Consider the following 17,195-nt stretch of genomic DNA (forward strand, 5'->3'; position numbering starts at 1 on the left):
CCGTTCGTCAGCTGCAGCGAGGTTTCGGACGCCATTGGTCGGCACCCGCAGGAGAACCCGTTCGCGCCGCCCCGAGAGCCAACGCCCCCGGTCCAGCTCTAGTCGCCGACGCCTGCTGCCCAGCTCTAGCTGGAATCGCTGCCAGCCCTCCTCTAACCGCCAGTGGGCCGGCACAGCGCGCTCCACACACTCCCACCCCCATCAGCTGTACTCGGAGTCCGCCGGGTGTGGCAACCAGGGCTGTCCGCCGCTTGTACGAGGCTCGGCTCGGGGTGACAAAGTCAACTTTACTGAATTGCAGTGTGCGTCTTTGTGTCGTTTTGGGATCTGATAGTGCGGCGTGCTTGTAGTTCTCGCTGCCAGCAAGCACGGACCTCTGCCTCATCGGCCTTCGCGTGGGAGAGAGGGTTTCTAGTCTTCAAGTCATCTTGCCACGAGTTTGATCTTCCAAATATTGTGATGTCACGTGCCCGTGGGCTCCGTGCTCGCGTACTCCAATTTGTTTGTACGAGCCCCGCTCGTTGAGCGTTGAGTCAGCGACCGCAACCTCGGCCGCCAGCCCCGCGCACACCCGCCGGGCAGTTTTTGCTGGATTTCTTGTCCAGCGATTCGCCAGTCCCGCCAAGGAGTGGTGGCCGGAAAAGTGATGAGGTATTTTGATAACCTTTCGTGCGTAGTGTTCAATACACACAAAAACTATATCAACTCAGAATGGACTGTGCATGAACCTCTGCATGTGATCCGGCTTCATGTTACCGTCGAGCGACCAAGTGAAACACCTCTCCCGGCCAGGTCTTCGGGCACGGTAGAGATCTACATGCCCCGGCGCAGCCTGCGGCCTCAGCACCGCGACGCATTCCCGGTGGCAGCTGCGTGTGGCTGGGAAGTTACAGGTCGCTGCACTCGGCCCACAGTTTTAGGATGTTCCGCCTAACCTTGCTAGTCAGATACCCAAAATGCAGGGATGTTTAAACCGCTGAGCGCATCGGCCGAGGTTGCAGCGTGTTGTACGAGAGAAAGAGGTCTTCAAAATTATCGTTGACTCCTTCGGAGGCCAGTTTGAAAGCGTATATTACTGTACACACCATCCTGCCCGAGCAGCACCGGGTTCATCCTAACCAGAGGTGCCGCTTTTGGAACTTCTTGTCCAAAGTCCAATCCAAAGAGCAAGGATACACCAGCTGTTTGTCCAAAAGTGTCTAAAAGTATCAGGCTGCCCACAAATATCCGATTGCTTACATCGGAGAACTAGTACTGCCTTTAACCAGTAACCTCAGTCACTGCTCGCGTCTCTGCGTTCCCTCACTTGAATTGAGTAAAAAAAAAAATGAAGAGGGTCGTCGACAAGTTATGAGCATCGGTTGAGACGCATGCCAATTTGCGACACGGCAAAATTATATCAATTGTCCATGAAATTCCAAAGCTTTCTGCTCCGGCTCTGGCTCGTCCGATTTCCAGATCTATTTTTTTCTAAATTCCAAAGATTTGTGATCTAATCGCCACATCTAATCCCAACCGACTGCTTCTCGTTTCATTGCCTTGATAACGCATCCCATGTCACCGGGGCTACACTCAGTTACAGGGGCCATCCCGTTCTCAGGATATCTCCCGGAAGCACAAGGATACTGCAGCGCAGTCGTGTTCCTACCCGACCCCATATTGCTTCAGGGTGCGATAGGGTGCCGGAAAATAATCGGTCGCAAAAACGAATCTTGCAATGTGAGTGTACTGTTCTGAACCTAGGATGCTGGAAGGTGACGCACATCTTACCAAAACAAAGAACATTCAGGATTCCCCCCCCCCCAAAAAAACACGTTTGAGGCTCTGACAATGCGTAGAGGGTTGAGGCTGCCTGGCAAAGAGCCCCAAGCATTTCTTCTGCCAACGCCACCAAACCCTTGGTGTTTCTGCCACAGCATGCTTGTGAACGATTGCTGGCATTTGCAAAGACACAATTCCCTGAAAGCAACCATTTTTCTGAAAGAGGCCACCGCTAGAGAGGCCAGAGAGAGAGAGAGAGAAGAGAGAGAGAGAGGAGAGAGAGAGAGAGAGAGGAGAGAGGAGAGAGGGAGAGAGGGAGAGAGAGAGAGGAGAGAGAGAGAGAAGGAGAGAGAGAGAGAGAGAGAGAGACGAGAGAGAGAGAAGAGGAGAGATAGAGAGAGCAGAGAGGAGAGAGAGAGAGAGGAGAGAGAGAGAGAGAGAGAGAGGAGAGAGGAGAGGAGATGAGAGGAGAGAGAGAGAGAGAGGAGGGAGAGAGAGGAGGGAGAGCTGTTTCAAAGAATGATGCCACCCCACACATTCTCTCAGTTGGCCCCAGCCACGTGCGGAAGTCTTACTACCATCTGCTGACTGCAGCACGAGTGAGTGTCTCACTCTGACATTAACCCGGTGGACATTGTTCTGCAAGGGTACCATGAAGAAAGATTGTGTACGAGAACCCCGCAGCACAACTGAGGACATGAAGGATACCATCGAATCCACCGCACGATCCGTCTCTAAGAACACGTGGGTGGAAGCTGTTCACATCGCTCGCCTTTTTTGTATGAACGGTACTTGATGGTGCTCTATATGGCTTACAAGCTGTCTTGAAATCGACACACTGAAATGGAAAATGTGTCTTTGCTGCTACGTTTTTCTCACCCAATGGCCAAGTCTATCTTATCACCACGAAGAAACGAAACCCTCGTGGCTCCAGTGGTTGCAGCAAACAGCGTCCATCCAGTGTAAGCACTCACCAATCCAGCTGTGACAGTGCTCATTCGGCGATAAGGTGGAACTGCCATGTTCGGCTAAAAACATCGGGGTCAAATAAGTAGATTACACAGTTCAATGATCAGTATGGTGGGTTCCAAATAATGCCAGCAACGTGCGCCCGTGTAATGGCCCCACATGAAAATGCTTGGTAAAAATGTAGCATCTGACATGTCAACCTAGCTCTGCCTTGCCTTGACCCGTGAGTTAGTGGTCAGTGCCCCGTCTGGCGACGATTCGTGCGGCTGGAAGTATGCCGTATGACCGCTGACACAAACCACATGTATGTCTTTATCATGGTAAGGGAAAGAGGTGGCTTGGGGTTGGTGGTTTGGGGTAAGATCTGAAATACATCCGGATTACCGTTCTCGCAACATGTAATGCATCACTGGTGCTGCACGCCTCTACCACCTGCTGCCCCCGGTGCGTTCGTGGCGCCGCCGCCGCACCTGGCGGATAGGCCGTGAACTACAGCTGGGCTGTTGGCTCATAGAGCTCGCCGGAGTAGGCGTGTCAAACGTTAGTTTGTTTCCTTCATATGCTCAGAAATCATGAAGGTGGTTTGTGAAAACGTTAAGTGTAATATATTGCAAGTTTTATCCGTCGCCTTCTGCTTTGGGCTCTGTCATTGAGCAATTTTCCACGGCTGGCTTTGTCTTCCGACCTCGGTTTCCCTACACCCTGAACGGTTGTCTTTGAGGTCGGCTTCGGCTTGAGACATTTCTGACAACTCGCTCTGCTATTCAGCTTCGGTGCCAGCGCTCTAACACATTTTGAATGATTACACCGTCTTCGGCTCCATGAGAAATGGAAGTGCTGGGTTTCGGATTTGTCATGCAATTTTTCATCGCAGTTATTGCTTCCGTTTGCGAAAATCAAAAGCAACCTGGCCTGTCTCATCAGCCCAGTATACAACACAACTTGCCAGAGCTACGACGCATACATGACTGCCTGCCAAGCCTAAATCAACCGGTCATCCTCAGGGCCACAACGCCTGACAACGGTTGTAGAACTAACTATCCGAAACGATGTGAACATACTAACACAAAAGACGAGAGGATATTCCGTTCCATCCTTAATCCTAATATCTAGCCTCGATCACGCCATAATACCATTGGAATATTTTCGATTCCACACTATTTTAGCAGACACAAAAATGGCTTTGGTTTTGTGATGCAACGTCCAGGCTTATACACTGGATTTAGCCTCGGCTTCGGCTTGTGATTTTAACTGACTGGTTTGGCTTGAGCTTGCCATTTTTTAAGTTGGAAGCCACCGGCTTTGGCTCGGCTTTACGCATAAAAAGTTCGAGGTAACTGACTTCGGATTCGGATTTGTGCCTCAAAAATGCGAATCTGCTGGCTTCGGCTTCGGCTTTGCAGTTCAAACCATGAAAACCAAAGGCTTCGGCGTCGACTTTGGCTTCATGTCATTGTCTCGGCTTAAGATTTGGATTCAAAGCCAGAGGTCAGAAGTGAGAAGTTCGAAATTTCTTCCCATGTCTGCATAGACTGTGAGTCGCATTGGAACGTCAGCGACTTGTGGACATAGGTGGATGTGTTTCGCACACAAAGGTTTGGACGACTTCGCATCAATTTATACCGGGCTGCAACGACCAGGCATTTGAAGGGAAACTCTTAAGAGAACCTGTCACTTGGGATTTAATGGTTACCATTAGACCGACGTTGACGAAAGTTCACGAAATTTGTAAACTACATAACTGTGTTGTTTGGAAAAAATGAGCACGGATGTTTAAGGCAAACCGCATTTAAGGAACGCCTACACAGGGCAAGTGCATTAAAGGTCGCCTAACATGCCGTGGCATCCGCTGGTCAGAATGCCATGTGAGCCGTTCGGTTTGATTCACGAAGGGGAACATCCCAAAATTAGGGATATCGGCTTAATCAGAGGGTTGAATAGTATGATATTATTGTATCCAAGACTAAAATAAACACAGCGTATGATTCTTCCATGACATTCATCACGGAAGTTTGAATCAGATATATCGTTGCGTGGTTTGTTTGGCGGCGCCGCTGCTCGCCTCATCTCCGCCACTGCTCGCCTCAGCTCCGCCACTGCTCGCCACTGCTCCGCCACTGCTCGTCATTTCTCCGCCACTGCTCGTCACTGCTCCACCACTGCTCGCCATGCCTTGCTCGATAGACTGGCATCCACCTATTTGAAGTTTATTAGTTTTCCCGCCAAGTTATCATGTACAATTCACAAAATATACTTCGTACTCAAAATAACAAGCACGTGACTTACATTACAAGTATTACACTCATTTGCATAAAATAGCAGCCGCTGTGCCAATGTGCAGTTCGCAGTGCACTACTATGCGCATGCCAAATGTACCCCAAAAGTATACAAACATACAGTCTCCTTCGCAAACTCTGAACAGCAGTGTATGTGACTACAGAGAACAAGCGAAGCGAGTCATTTGTTGCTTGTGGAAATCTGATGAGAGATGAACCACAACGTCACACCACTGCAACGATATTGGGCGAACATAACCCAACCCCACGTCTTTAGAGCCTCATTCCAATGTTCTGCTTAGTCATCCAATAGCGACGCTCTTACGACAATCACAGACGCACAGAAAAACGTTCAACAACAGGGACGTCTGGTTATATGGTGCCTTGTAGCAGTAAAACAAGGCAATTGTACCTGCAATGGGAAAAAACCTGCGTCATCCATTGCTAAAAACAGTTTTCACCTAACGGCTGCCCGCCACCTACGAATATTTCAACGTTAGCGCGCGAACGAAAATTATATGCCATTGCTAGTAATCATTCAGTGCTAAAATTGGCAAGTGTCCATTTAAGCAAACTCTTGATCCAAGGGAGGACGGTCTTGGAGAAAGGAATTGCAAATTAATGAGGTTTTTGATGTGTTATGCTCGCTGCTCTACCACTTCATTGTTATGTAGCAGCATTCAGATGTAATATCCTTCGGTTCATCAACTTATGGTGGACAGCGTTTTTATATATCATTTTACAACCAGGTGAGGCAGCCCCTGGTCTTTTCAGGATGCCAGATTTTGAGTGTACATAAAGGAAATGTTAATCTACGCGATCTAGGCAGGCTTCGCCACGATCCTTCCATCCCTCCTTTCCATTCAATCGACAATCTGCGATTGTTTGCGTTCATAGCAAACGACTGTTTCCTGGGCTGCGCCAGATGCTGCAGGCGTAACATTCCCCGTCAGGTAAGCAGACAGTGATAATAGATGCTATGTGTACCCACCAATATGAAAATCCACCATCCACTCAGCCTTAGTTTTTAATCCTACTGACCCATGCTCACACTCTCGCGCGACCCTCAAACCAAAAAAAAAAAAAAACACTCCGAAATACCTCTCGCAAGCCCATGGTTTCCTGATCGTTGTTGCTGGCCGCAGCGGCTGCCGGCCCTTACACGAACGTGCTAGCACCCTCTTGAAGACTTACTCTAAAAACATCCTGCATTTGAAACACTTGAGTACCACATGACTGACGCATGAGGAGTAAGTGTAGTTCATCATATCATGTAAGGCGAAACCACAACGAGCTACCCTAACGGTTCAATCAATGTACAGAAAAGGCTCCATAACATTCTCTTTACTCGGTTTTGGTGTTCGGAGGGTCTCTGGCACGACTGTTGACATTGTTATAAGAACAAGTATGATCAACTACGCGCCAATGATTATATTTTAAACATCATAAGCCAGCCAAAATGTACCACGAGCTATCGGCCTCTAGCCGTATACGTATTGTCCAGAATGGTAGATGGCTAAAACCACCCGGAGATGGTTTGGGACCGAAAGCTCGTGTGATTTTGATTGCTTTTATTTTGGCATTGTGATCATTAGCGTACAGTTAACCATATGCTTTCTTATAGCAATGTATACTTGGTTAAGTCAAGCCTTGCCTAACACGCCGAACTCTTCTTTCGGGGTTTCGCAAAATGCCTACAAATAATGTACAGGTAAGGCAAATAGTATTATAATGGTGTCCACTAAAAACACCGACGAGCTCTTGGCATTTCGAGCATTGCCTGAAATACTCAACCAGATAACGTCATACCAGTAGTTTTGTAAAAGTAGCGTGAAACACCGGCATTGTATGAAAGGCCTGTTGTTTTGCCTCACATGCTGAACTACGCCAGGTGCCTTGAAATATCCATTTTGGACTTCACGAACCTGTGCTGAAGGAGCTGTAAACGGACAGGTTAAAGAACTAGGACTACATCAAAAGACAGAACGGAGCTTATGGTACAATAATTATATGAAGCATACCTATCCCAAAGCATTCCAAAGTAAAGCATCCCCATTCGTCGTACGGGCGGGAAGATATGTTGTTAAGCACCGCATGCAGCAGTTCTGACCAGCGCGGCTTGGTGGCTGGTAAATTGGGCCACTAAGTATACATGTTTATGACAGCACAAAAATGGGCAAAACGTAAACTGAATGAGAAAAGTGAATGGACCTGCTAACCCGCGCCTAGCCTGTGCGGGGAGTTGACTTTCCTTTTAAGGTTCTTCGAGCACAGGTAAAAACCGAACGCTCACAGCGGCACAACATTTTCAGTAGCTGTTTATCTATCAACCTGACACCCTTGCACAACTTTGACATTTTCATATGCCAAAGTCAGTGACCTAGGTTGGGTCAAAGAGGTCAGCATGTGAACAATTTTGACAACACATTACGTTGTTGTGGGTCACTTGCCATCGTTCAAACTTGCTATAGTAAAAAAAAAAACATGATAGTACTTACAGCTCGCATATTTTTTTTTAAACAAACGGTATGAGTGATCCGAAATCAAGTTAATTTTTCCTATTTTTTGTAAGCGATGCAGCTTTGTACATATTTTTGTAGTTTTGGTGTTAGTATATGGAGAAAAGAGTACTGACATGCATGATTTGTACGGATTTTGTAGTTTTGGCGTTGGTGTATGGGGAAGAGATTACTAATTGACATGCATAGCCATCATATGACGATAAAGCAGGTGACCTTGTCATAGGTCATGATCTACCCCTATGGATACCTGCCGCAAAACACGTGCTAAGTTCCAAGTGGGCAGTATGGCGAAATATTTGTTTTTGTCACGCCGAGTGCAAATACTCCAGTGGAGCATGCTGCGGTATTATTGTAATGCATCTTGACGTCACAAAAGGTGACGTGAGTATATTAAAGGTCATACGAGGTCGTCAAAGGTCAATGGCCTATGTTGTCGGTAGCAGAGAAACTAGATGAACAAGTGTGACGCGTATAACCACATCCTTATCGTATCTGTGAAGCTGACGACGCGTAATTTCATAAATCAACGTGTCCGTTTTCAGTTGATTACAAGTACATTGCGAAACGTCGAAGGGAGTATGTACAATGTAGACAACGGCTACGCGATTTTGAGCGCCTGTAGGTGTACAAAATGCTATTTCTGACCACAGTAAAGATTGCACTGGCCACATAGACCCAGTTAGGACCTCAATTTTTGTTCACTAGAATGGTTTACAAATTTGACCTAGGTTAGCCTCAGATGACCTCTAAGTCACGTCAAAGCTGTGCTGTTTTTTTCTGGAATACCTTTATCCTAAAGATGCACGTCATGAAATAAATTTAGCCAGAAGCACATTGTGAAGAAGTGTCGTTCTTGCAGGCTACTGGTTGACCAACTTTAAACGGTGACTTGATGTGACCTGACCCTTGTGGGGATACTGGTTGGTAATAATAGAATTCCCTCAGTCGCAACGCTTATTCCTGTGCTCTTAATATCCTTCTTGACGTGTTCACAAAGGTTTTAATTACATCCATAACACCGACCGCTTTTAGCGTTTTGTGACCTCTGACGACCTTACGTTTGATCGAAGATAAAAAATTTGATGCGCATTCTTCATGATTTGGCGAGACCTTCATAGGGGCATCTTCGTTTTTCTCATACGGCATATGTAAATTAGAAATCTCAGGGGAGACGGGAACTCAACTTCCCCCGATTGGGCGCGGTTGTCTCATACCCCCGGTCGGACGCAGGTGGACATTGCTGGCCCCCACTTTGAAAAGTGTGCGTGGGGGGGGGAGGGGCATTGCCATTGAGCACCCTGCTCCTACGCCCATAAAGATACCAACTAAATGAGAGAGATATTATTTCCCTGCCGCCTCAACTGCACTAGTAGTTACTCATCCGGTAACCATCAAAATAGTTGATCCCAACAAGTCAAAAATAAAAACCAGGATTACTGATTCAGTTTGAAAAAGTCAGCTTTTTATTGAAAGAGCACAAGTAGTTACCGCTACGAGTGCAACATATAATGCGCTTGACGGTAACCAGCCACCTCGCCCTGCGCCTCAGAGCCCACTCCCGCCCCCTGGCGGAGGGCCGCCGCGCTGCAGCAGTGTCATCCTTGAGCCGGCCGCCCCCGGCCCGGCCCATACTGTCCCCCTGGCGCCACCGCGGCGCCCGCACCACTGGCGTTGCCTTCACCGCCGGCCGGCGGCGGCCCACACCGGACGGCCCCTCCCCGGCGCCGGCGCGGCGCCCACGCCTCACCACACTCGCTGGTTTGTGCAGCGGTACAGGGATGTAGTTTCCTCTTCAGTGGAGGCGGGGAGGGGACAGCCCCTCACCATAACCCTTGGGCTCCAGCCCAAAACTTTGAGTGTAAAATGAGCCAAATCCGAGGATAAACCAGTGAATTTGGTGAAGTGTTGGTGAATTTCGGGGAGTTGGAGTTATTTTTTACTGCTCAGCCCCGCCCCCCCCCCCCCCCCAAGTTCATTTCGCCGAACTACGGCCCCTGCTGGGATACGATGGTTGTGTACTTCTGCTATATTTGTGTCATAGTGTAATGTTTTCTGCTGATGTGGTGAGCGCTTAAGTCAGTGACACCCAACTTTTTCGCTGTGAAATTATGCCGTTCAGAAAAGTTTCATGACCGCACGCTGAGGTTCAGGGCTGGCGCAACAGGCACTTCTTAGTGTAAAACCAGATCCCAGAAGTGTTTCCGTTAAAAAGATTTCGGCTACACCACTGAAAAAGTACCAGCTGGAAACGCCATTACGCCTAGAAGAAATTCCAAACATGGTGTGCAAGACCACATGTGCCATGTTAGATAAATGCATTTGATGCGGGTCGCAGAGCATTTCATGAGTTCCTGCCATCGCATCGTCTGCCAGCACTCTTCGCCGAGTTGTTCGCCTTCTTGGTGAGATGTTCTGCATCCAGACATCACGATGCCAGTTTGCACTCGTTTCGCAACCCAAAGCACATTATGGAGATGATCTTTATGGTCTTCCTGAATCGCAGATTGCATCATCCCAGCTGCATAATTTTGCCACGTGATTGTCATTATTCAAGGCTGCAGCGCAAAACCTGGCCGGGAACAGCTCGGTAAGGACATTTTGTTCCGGCTGAGGTCGTAAGTTAACCTCGGTGCGGACAGAAGCAAGATTGTGAGATGTGGTCAGCGAATGGATGACGGAATCCCGGGGACGTCAAAATCCCACATAACGGGTTTCGTCGTTGCCAGGCGTTAGCAACAGTTGTCAAACAATGGTGCTTTGAATAATATAGCCTAAATGGCTGCCGTTCGTCGCCTTCGGCAAAAGCTTGTGTGTTTTGTGTTGTGGTTTCACGTAGGATGCTTTCTGCTCACCCTTGCTGCTTTTGCATCATCTTTGATGTCATGCATCGTTGTAATTCCATCGCCGAGCACCGCAGTGATCCCGTGTTGTTGTCGTGACTAGTCAGACGATTATGCATTGCCCCATCGGGAATTACCCGCATTTTTCGTGGAAAGGGCAAAGCGTAAGCCAATCATCCGAAGAAAAATCAGCTCACGTGTGTTGCCGCATTTCTAGACTCTGGCTTCATACATGTTGCAAGAGTAACCGTTTCCGTGCTTGTACACAATGGTAATGAAACAGATTGCTTAGAGCATTCGCCATCTGGTCATGTATCGGTACTAGTAATTTATTTTCATTGCAGGAGGCACCAGCTGGTAGAAGGTACAAGTTGGTGAGTACGCCACATATTCACAAAGCGTGTTAATGATCCGGTCTCATCTCTGCGAATGCTGCTTCTTTCACTTACGAAGATTGGACGCACAACCAGGCGGCCAGTTCTGTTACTGGTAAATCTGAAGCAGCAGGTTGTCGAAGAAGCTGTCCAGGTTGTTTCCCCTGCCGGAGATGACACGCGAGCCGTCCGCGGAGGTCACGGCGGAGACCCTCCTGCCTCCGAGGCGTGTGCTGATGACGGAAGAGCCGTCAGCCGACCTGACCACGCTCACCCGCCTGCCGTCAATGATGGTGTTGAAGACGGCAGAACCGTCTCTGGATCGCACCGCGCTCACCCTGTTGCCTCCCTGTCGGGAATGGATCACTGAAGAACCATCCGCGGATTGGACAGAGCTGAATCGCTCTCCACCCCGTCTTGAATTGATGACTGAAGATCCATCCCCAGACTGAACAGAACTGAACCTGTTACCACCCTGTCTAGAATTGACGACTGAAGACCCGCCCCTAGACTGAACGGAACTGAACCTGTTACCACCCCGTCTGGAATTAATGACTGAAGATCCGTCCCGAGACTGAACAGAACTGAACCTGTTCCCACCCCGTCTGGAATTAATGACTGAAGATCCGTCCCCAGATTGAACGGAACTGAACCTGTTCCCTGAACCCTGTCTGGAGTTGATGACTGACGATCCATCTCCAGACTGAACGGCACTGACCCTGTTCCCATCTCGTCTTGAGTTGATGACTGAGGACCCGTCCCCAGATTGAACGGAACTGAACCTGTTCCCTGAACCCTGCCTGGAATTGATAACTGAAGACCCACCCCCAGATTGAACAACACTTACACGATTCCCATCCCTTCTGGAATTGATGACTGAAGATCCGTCCCCAGACTGAACTGAACTGAACCTGTTCTCACCCTGCCTGGAATTAATGACTGACGATCCGTCTCCAGACTGAACGGCGCTGACCCTGTTCCCATCTCGTCTTGAATTGATGACTGAGGACCCGTCCCCAGATTGAACGGAACTGAACCTGTTCCCTGAACCCTGCCTGGAATTGATAACTGAAGACCCGCCCCCAGATTGAACAACACTTAAACGATTCCCATCTCTTCTGGAATTGATGACTGAAGATCCGCCCCCAGACTGAACTGAACTGAACCTATTCTCACCCCGCCTGGAATTAATGACTGACGATCCGTCTCCAGACTGAACGGCACTGACCCTGTTCCCATTCCGTCTGGAACTGATGACTGAAGATCCGTCCCCAGACTGAACGGAACTGAACCTGTTCCCTGCACCTTGTCTGGAGTTGATGACTGACGATCCATCTCCAGACTGAACGGAACTGAACCTGTTCCCGTCACGTCTGGAATTGATGACTGAGGATCCGCCCGTAGATTGAACAGCACTTAAATGACTTCCATTCTGTCTGGAATTGATGACTGAAGACCCGTCCCCAGACTGAACCAAACTGAACCCGTCTCTCCGCTTTCGCGCAGCCACCGCTGTTGCACTGTCTTCAGCGCGCACTGAACCGTATCCCCCCTTCTCACGGGTGCCTGTGACAGGTTCTGTTCTCGGCGCAGCCGGGGCTACTTCGCTACCATCTGTGCCATCGTTGCCCGGCTGGCTGCCGCTGGCTTCGATGTAATGGGCTTCCTGTTCTCGGCTTTCGGTGGCTGCCTCCGGTCCAGAGGAGGCCCCACTGTTCTCCTGTCTGCCGACACTAGATGAGCCTATGTACACGTTCTGGGCTGATGGTCCGTAAGTGACGATGCTGCCGTCTCCCAGCACCACTACTCTAGATGGGCTGCCGCTTCTGATCACGCTGCCTTGGCCATTTATGACGACGAAGCCGGCACGATAAGGGCCCGCTGCTCCGTCAATGTTGACCGCAGGGATGTTGACAGGAGGAATCTCGGGGATTTTTACTGATGGAATCTTCGGAACAATCACAGGTGGGATTTTAGGGATGTGTACAGGCGGAATCTTTGGGATATGTACAGGCGGAATCCTCGGGATTTTCACTGGCGGAATTGCTGGAATGATAACGGCTGGAATCCTTGGGATATTCACAGGCGGAATCTTCGGGATATGCACCGGCGGAATCTTCGGGACATTGACAGGCGGAATCTTTGGGACATTGACAGGCGGAATCTTTGGGATATTCACGGGCGGAATCTTAGGGACATTCACGGGTGGAATCTTGGGGATTTTCACTGGTGGAACAGCTGGAATTCGAACCGGTTTGATGACAGGAGCATCACCTGGGGAATTGCTATGGTGGAAGACCTGGGGCGCATAATTGCCAACAGATATAACGAAGTTGCCGCCGTTTGACATGGTGACGGTGCCGCCGCCGGCGAAGGTGACCGTGCCGAAGCCAGGGTTACCGGCCACGCAGCGAAGCGTGGTTCCCCCATCAGCTCTGGAAGTTCGAGAGCAGGAGACGTCCCCTTGCACTGAAATCCCCGCCGTGGCTGAGAATCGAGAGCCACCGGCGACGGCACGCCCCGCTGAGATGCGGGTGGGGGCAGAGGAAGTCGGTGCTGCCAGTAGCAACGTGAGCAGCGACATCTTCGCCAAAGGCGACTTCATGATGCTCTGCCAACAGAGCAGAGAAATACTATGACGGGATAGGCAGTCTGGTGTCTCAGAAACGGCATGGGCGTGGCACGTCTACTGACATACCTTTGATTCACAGTAGGTACGTCAGTAAATCAGCAAAAGGTCATGGGAGATCAGTCACCGCTATGAACTAGATGGTCGGGTTCGGCGCCCATAAGTAGAAAGATCAACTCAGTACGAGTAATGAAGGGCTTAGGATGACAGCGAACACTGCATGACAGTCTGTTTTAACTGGGGTTGGTTATGCCGGTCAGTGGCGGAAAACCCAGCCTCCCAGACACGGACTGGCACGGTTGCCCCCTTCACACTCCGAGCCAGCCGCCTGGTCACCCGGGGAACCCGGGCCTGGCGAGGTGCACGATCGACCGGTCGGCCAGTATTGCAGCTGGAGTGCACAGCAGAGATAAACGTCACATATTTCAGTACAGGTATGCCATACTCCACCTCGCAGGCTACAGTGCAGGCGCAGTACAGGCACCCGCAGGTCGCAGCACAGCGACAGCTCACGTCCGGTGCAGCTTTCCGCAGCCCGTGACGGCCAGAGCGCTACTCACGGTGCGCGCAGGTGCCAGACCTGATGTGTCACCCGGTGACCTGCGGCGGGGGTCTCGCCTGGCCGACTGGCCGACGGTGCACCCTGCCAGGCTGGAGCCTCCCGGGGTGGCCAGGCGGCTGGCGCAGCTCGTGACGAGAGCGTCCGAGCTCGTCCGTGACCGGGCGGCCGGGTTTTCCGCCACTGACCGCCAGCCGGAGCCGGCCCGTGATGTCAGACGGCCGCGGCACGCGACGGCGGCCGGGGCCGGCTGCGACGGTCGCCGGCCGAGCCGCGCGCCGCTGCCGGCCCAAGGTCAACAACAGCCGGGCACGCCGGGTGTCTCGTGTTCACAACAAGCAAATGCTTTCGGCCTCGTTTCGCATCTTGAAGGCGTTCATGGACGATTTTGGATGCGAGAGTGATGCTGCGCTCGAATCTGTGATAAGTTTTGTATGACGAGCTCACCAGAACTCCACGCCTGGGAGTGCAAGTGCTGAGGGAGGGCCACTGCTAGTGCTGAGCCAGTTTGGAAGCCGAGCTGTCGAAACACGGGATCGAGGCATGCAAGTCCTGCCACACCCTCCCCTCCCGCTGGGGACGCCCTCAGTTTGATGATGTTTACGGTGGCCTGAGTTCTGTGGCACGTTCCGTCTGGAAAGGGTGTTTTAAATAAGTGTTGCTCCAAAAGTGAGGAGATGCACTCTTACAGTCAAAATTATCAGGTTGTATTGTGCACAGACGCTTGTAAGAACCCTCACTGCAACCAGAAAACATTATATTTTCACACGAACAACAATACATTCATATAAAAACAGCAAACGAACGATATCAGTTATGGGTGACAGACCAAACCGGGCTTTTATGTTCCCTGAATACGCGCTACAGTGTTGCGGCGATGTCTTGATGCTGTTTGGTAAATTCCAGCACCATGCTAGCAGGCTCTCTTGGAGTTGGATGCTGCGACCATGGCTTCATACCATGGTTCTTCATTCGCCGACAAAGAGCTCCTTAAAAAATAAAAGACTACCCAGTAGATTCGAAATAACCCATTGGAACGCAACACAACGAAGTATTTCATACTGAGTAAAGCTCGAGAGTTTCACGCATCTCCGATAAAAAACAATTCTGGACAAAGCCGCATTGCTACGGACACAGTCGTCCTTCGGAGATGTCATAAAAGCGGACGGAGGATTATATCAAGATTTCGCTTGAGCCCTTTGAAAGCATGAATTTCCGGGGTGAGAGCCCCAGAGCCAGAGCTAAGCAGTGCGTGCTGCGTAAACCTCCACACCCTTACCCTATCGTGAAATGTCAGATGAACGGTAGAAGCTTTGCGGTGAAAGCGTAACACACCGCTGGGTACGGCCCAACCTGCCCTATGATGTCACCTGACCTTTACTGCGGTCGTTGCCACTGGCCACAGGCTGTCCCATTCAGTGACATATAGCACGACAAGTCAACCTTTGAGTTATGCAAAAAATGCCATGTTGAAAGGTTACAAATGACGAACAGACTTTACAGCCCCATTTTGTACTTTTTTTTGCTTAATCAAGCTGGACGCAAAATCAGCGAGGCTCATTTCCCTCGCAGTGCATGGCGGTAAAGCAATGAAGCTGGCGACTGTCCAAACGTGCTATAATTGTCACGAAACTAATGCACATTTTGACGTTATTGCATACAACTTTTGGTACATATGAAAGCAATTATGTCGCTTACAACGCCAGCACCATGGCATGACAAAAAACCAGACACCATATACAGACACCATGTACCAGACACCACTGCCGGCATAGCTTCTTCCCCTGGTCCGGGCCATTATGTAATCCGTTCCCTTTCTTTCGCAAAATAGGTAGTTTGTGTTCCGATGCCATAGAATCTCGCGCAGAACACCCGTCGCATGACTGGCCCTTCGCCCTGCTGGTCACCACACCTCAAAATGGGCCCCCAATACCCGCAATAATCAGGAGACAACTAGTTGCGCTAAAACTCAGGAATCCTGAACTTTGTACGCTTTAAGGCTTGAAACTGCTCTTAAGGCATATAGGTGTAACTTTTCGGATGCATAATAGAAGGCTTGAAGTGTCCGGCAGCAGGCAGGACCGTGCACCACATGTTTATGACGAATGACCAATCGCGTAACAAATCTGGTTGGGCGGGTGTGTCCATAATCTTGCCAGTTCCCGAGATATGGCCGTACAGCCTGGCGAGTGTCTGGAATTCCCGGAGATGGCCTGTCTTTCAAACACCTGCAATGCCCAAAGCTCGGTACAATAAACGTTTTCAGGTTTATTCAGAGATGTCGAAGACTCTGGAAGGAGATCAGTAACGTAAATGTCTTGTCATGAATGTCGTAATGCCGTAGTATAAAATAATGTCATATACCATTGCTCCTAGCAGAGTCAGACAAAGAGACAGCTAGCTGAGAGAAAACAATAACAGATATATGAAAATTACACTGAAAGCCATTTCAAAAGAGTGGGAGCTATCTTTTGTTTACTTTTTTACATAAAACTCATAAGGTTGAAACGTTTGTGGAGGATTATGAAAGATCGAACGTGCGATTTGTGAGATTAGCTTGGAACAACCTGTACAACTGGCGGAACCTTTTTAGAGTGCCTCTAAGCTTCTGATACCTATGCTGAGTATTTTATTCACCTTTCTATGACTTACAGTGTATGGCTGGCCTCCATGATGAAAGCTGACAATTGTTGTCGGTGGCAAAAACAATGCAGGGTAAATTAACAGGATTGCTCCACATTTAAAGATATTGAGGCGAAGCATCATGATTGTTAGATGAGAAGGACTGTTCAAAATAATAAAAAATTCACTGAGTATTACATATGGTCCTCAAAATGCCATCGTTTCATCATGTCGTGGAACGCTTTTGTGACGTCAGAGTCGCTGTCAACGTTGACACGTCAGAGTCCACCGCTGTAACGAACGGCATGATTCACTTGTGTTATCTACACACCTCGCCCACCTCCTGCGGAGGGTTCCTTGTGCAGCCAAAACCTCGGCGGAAGGGTCCCCAGGTGAACGTAAACCTGTCCCACCACTATCCATTTTCCATCCCATAGCCCGGAAATGGTCATAACTGGCCGAATGGTTTTAATTAAAACAGTCTAAACAGCCTGCTAGCTCGGTCGGTCCATCCTAATAGCTCAGTCTATGCATCTTTATAGCTCAGGTGGTTAGGGCGCCTGCGCTTGGATCCACCTACCCCCAGCGGTCACACTGAAGGTCAGGTGACGTCAGAGGGCAGGACGGCCTGTGCCGAGCATTG

The 17,195-nt window shown here is 49.7% G+C and overlaps 1 protein-coding gene across 1 annotated transcript; it reads right to left on the reverse strand.

The window, feature by feature from the left end:
- Positions 1-10,551: 10,551 nt before the first annotated feature.
- On the reverse strand, positions 10,552-14,117 carry LOC119101791 (protein qua-1). The gene is made up of 2 exons (XM_037225216.1): positions 13,932-14,117; positions 10,552-13,353 (listed from the first exon to the last, which is right to left on the reverse strand). The coding sequence occupies exon 2, from the start codon at positions 13,345-13,347 to the stop codon at positions 10,852-10,854; it is 2,496 nt and encodes an 831-aa protein (XP_037081111.1). The 5' UTR covers positions 13,348-13,353; positions 13,932-14,117; the 3' UTR covers positions 10,552-10,851.
- Between the last annotated feature and the right edge of the window lie 3,078 nt (positions 14,118-17,195).

This window comes from Pollicipes pollicipes, unplaced genomic scaffold (assembly GCF_011947565.3).
Source record: "Pollicipes pollicipes isolate AB1234 unplaced genomic scaffold, Ppol_2.1 Scaffold_4881;HRSCAF=5763_pilon_pilon_pilon, whole genome shotgun sequence".
Taxonomy (NCBI): domain Eukaryota; kingdom Metazoa; phylum Arthropoda; class Thecostraca; order Pollicipedomorpha; family Pollicipedidae; genus Pollicipes; species Pollicipes pollicipes.

What these genes read in the sequence shown, in the direction of transcription:
- LOC119101791 (XM_037225216.1), bottom strand. Translation starts at nt 13,347, where the DNA reads ATGAAGTCGCCTTTGGCGAAGATGTCGCTGCTCACGTTGCTACTGGCA.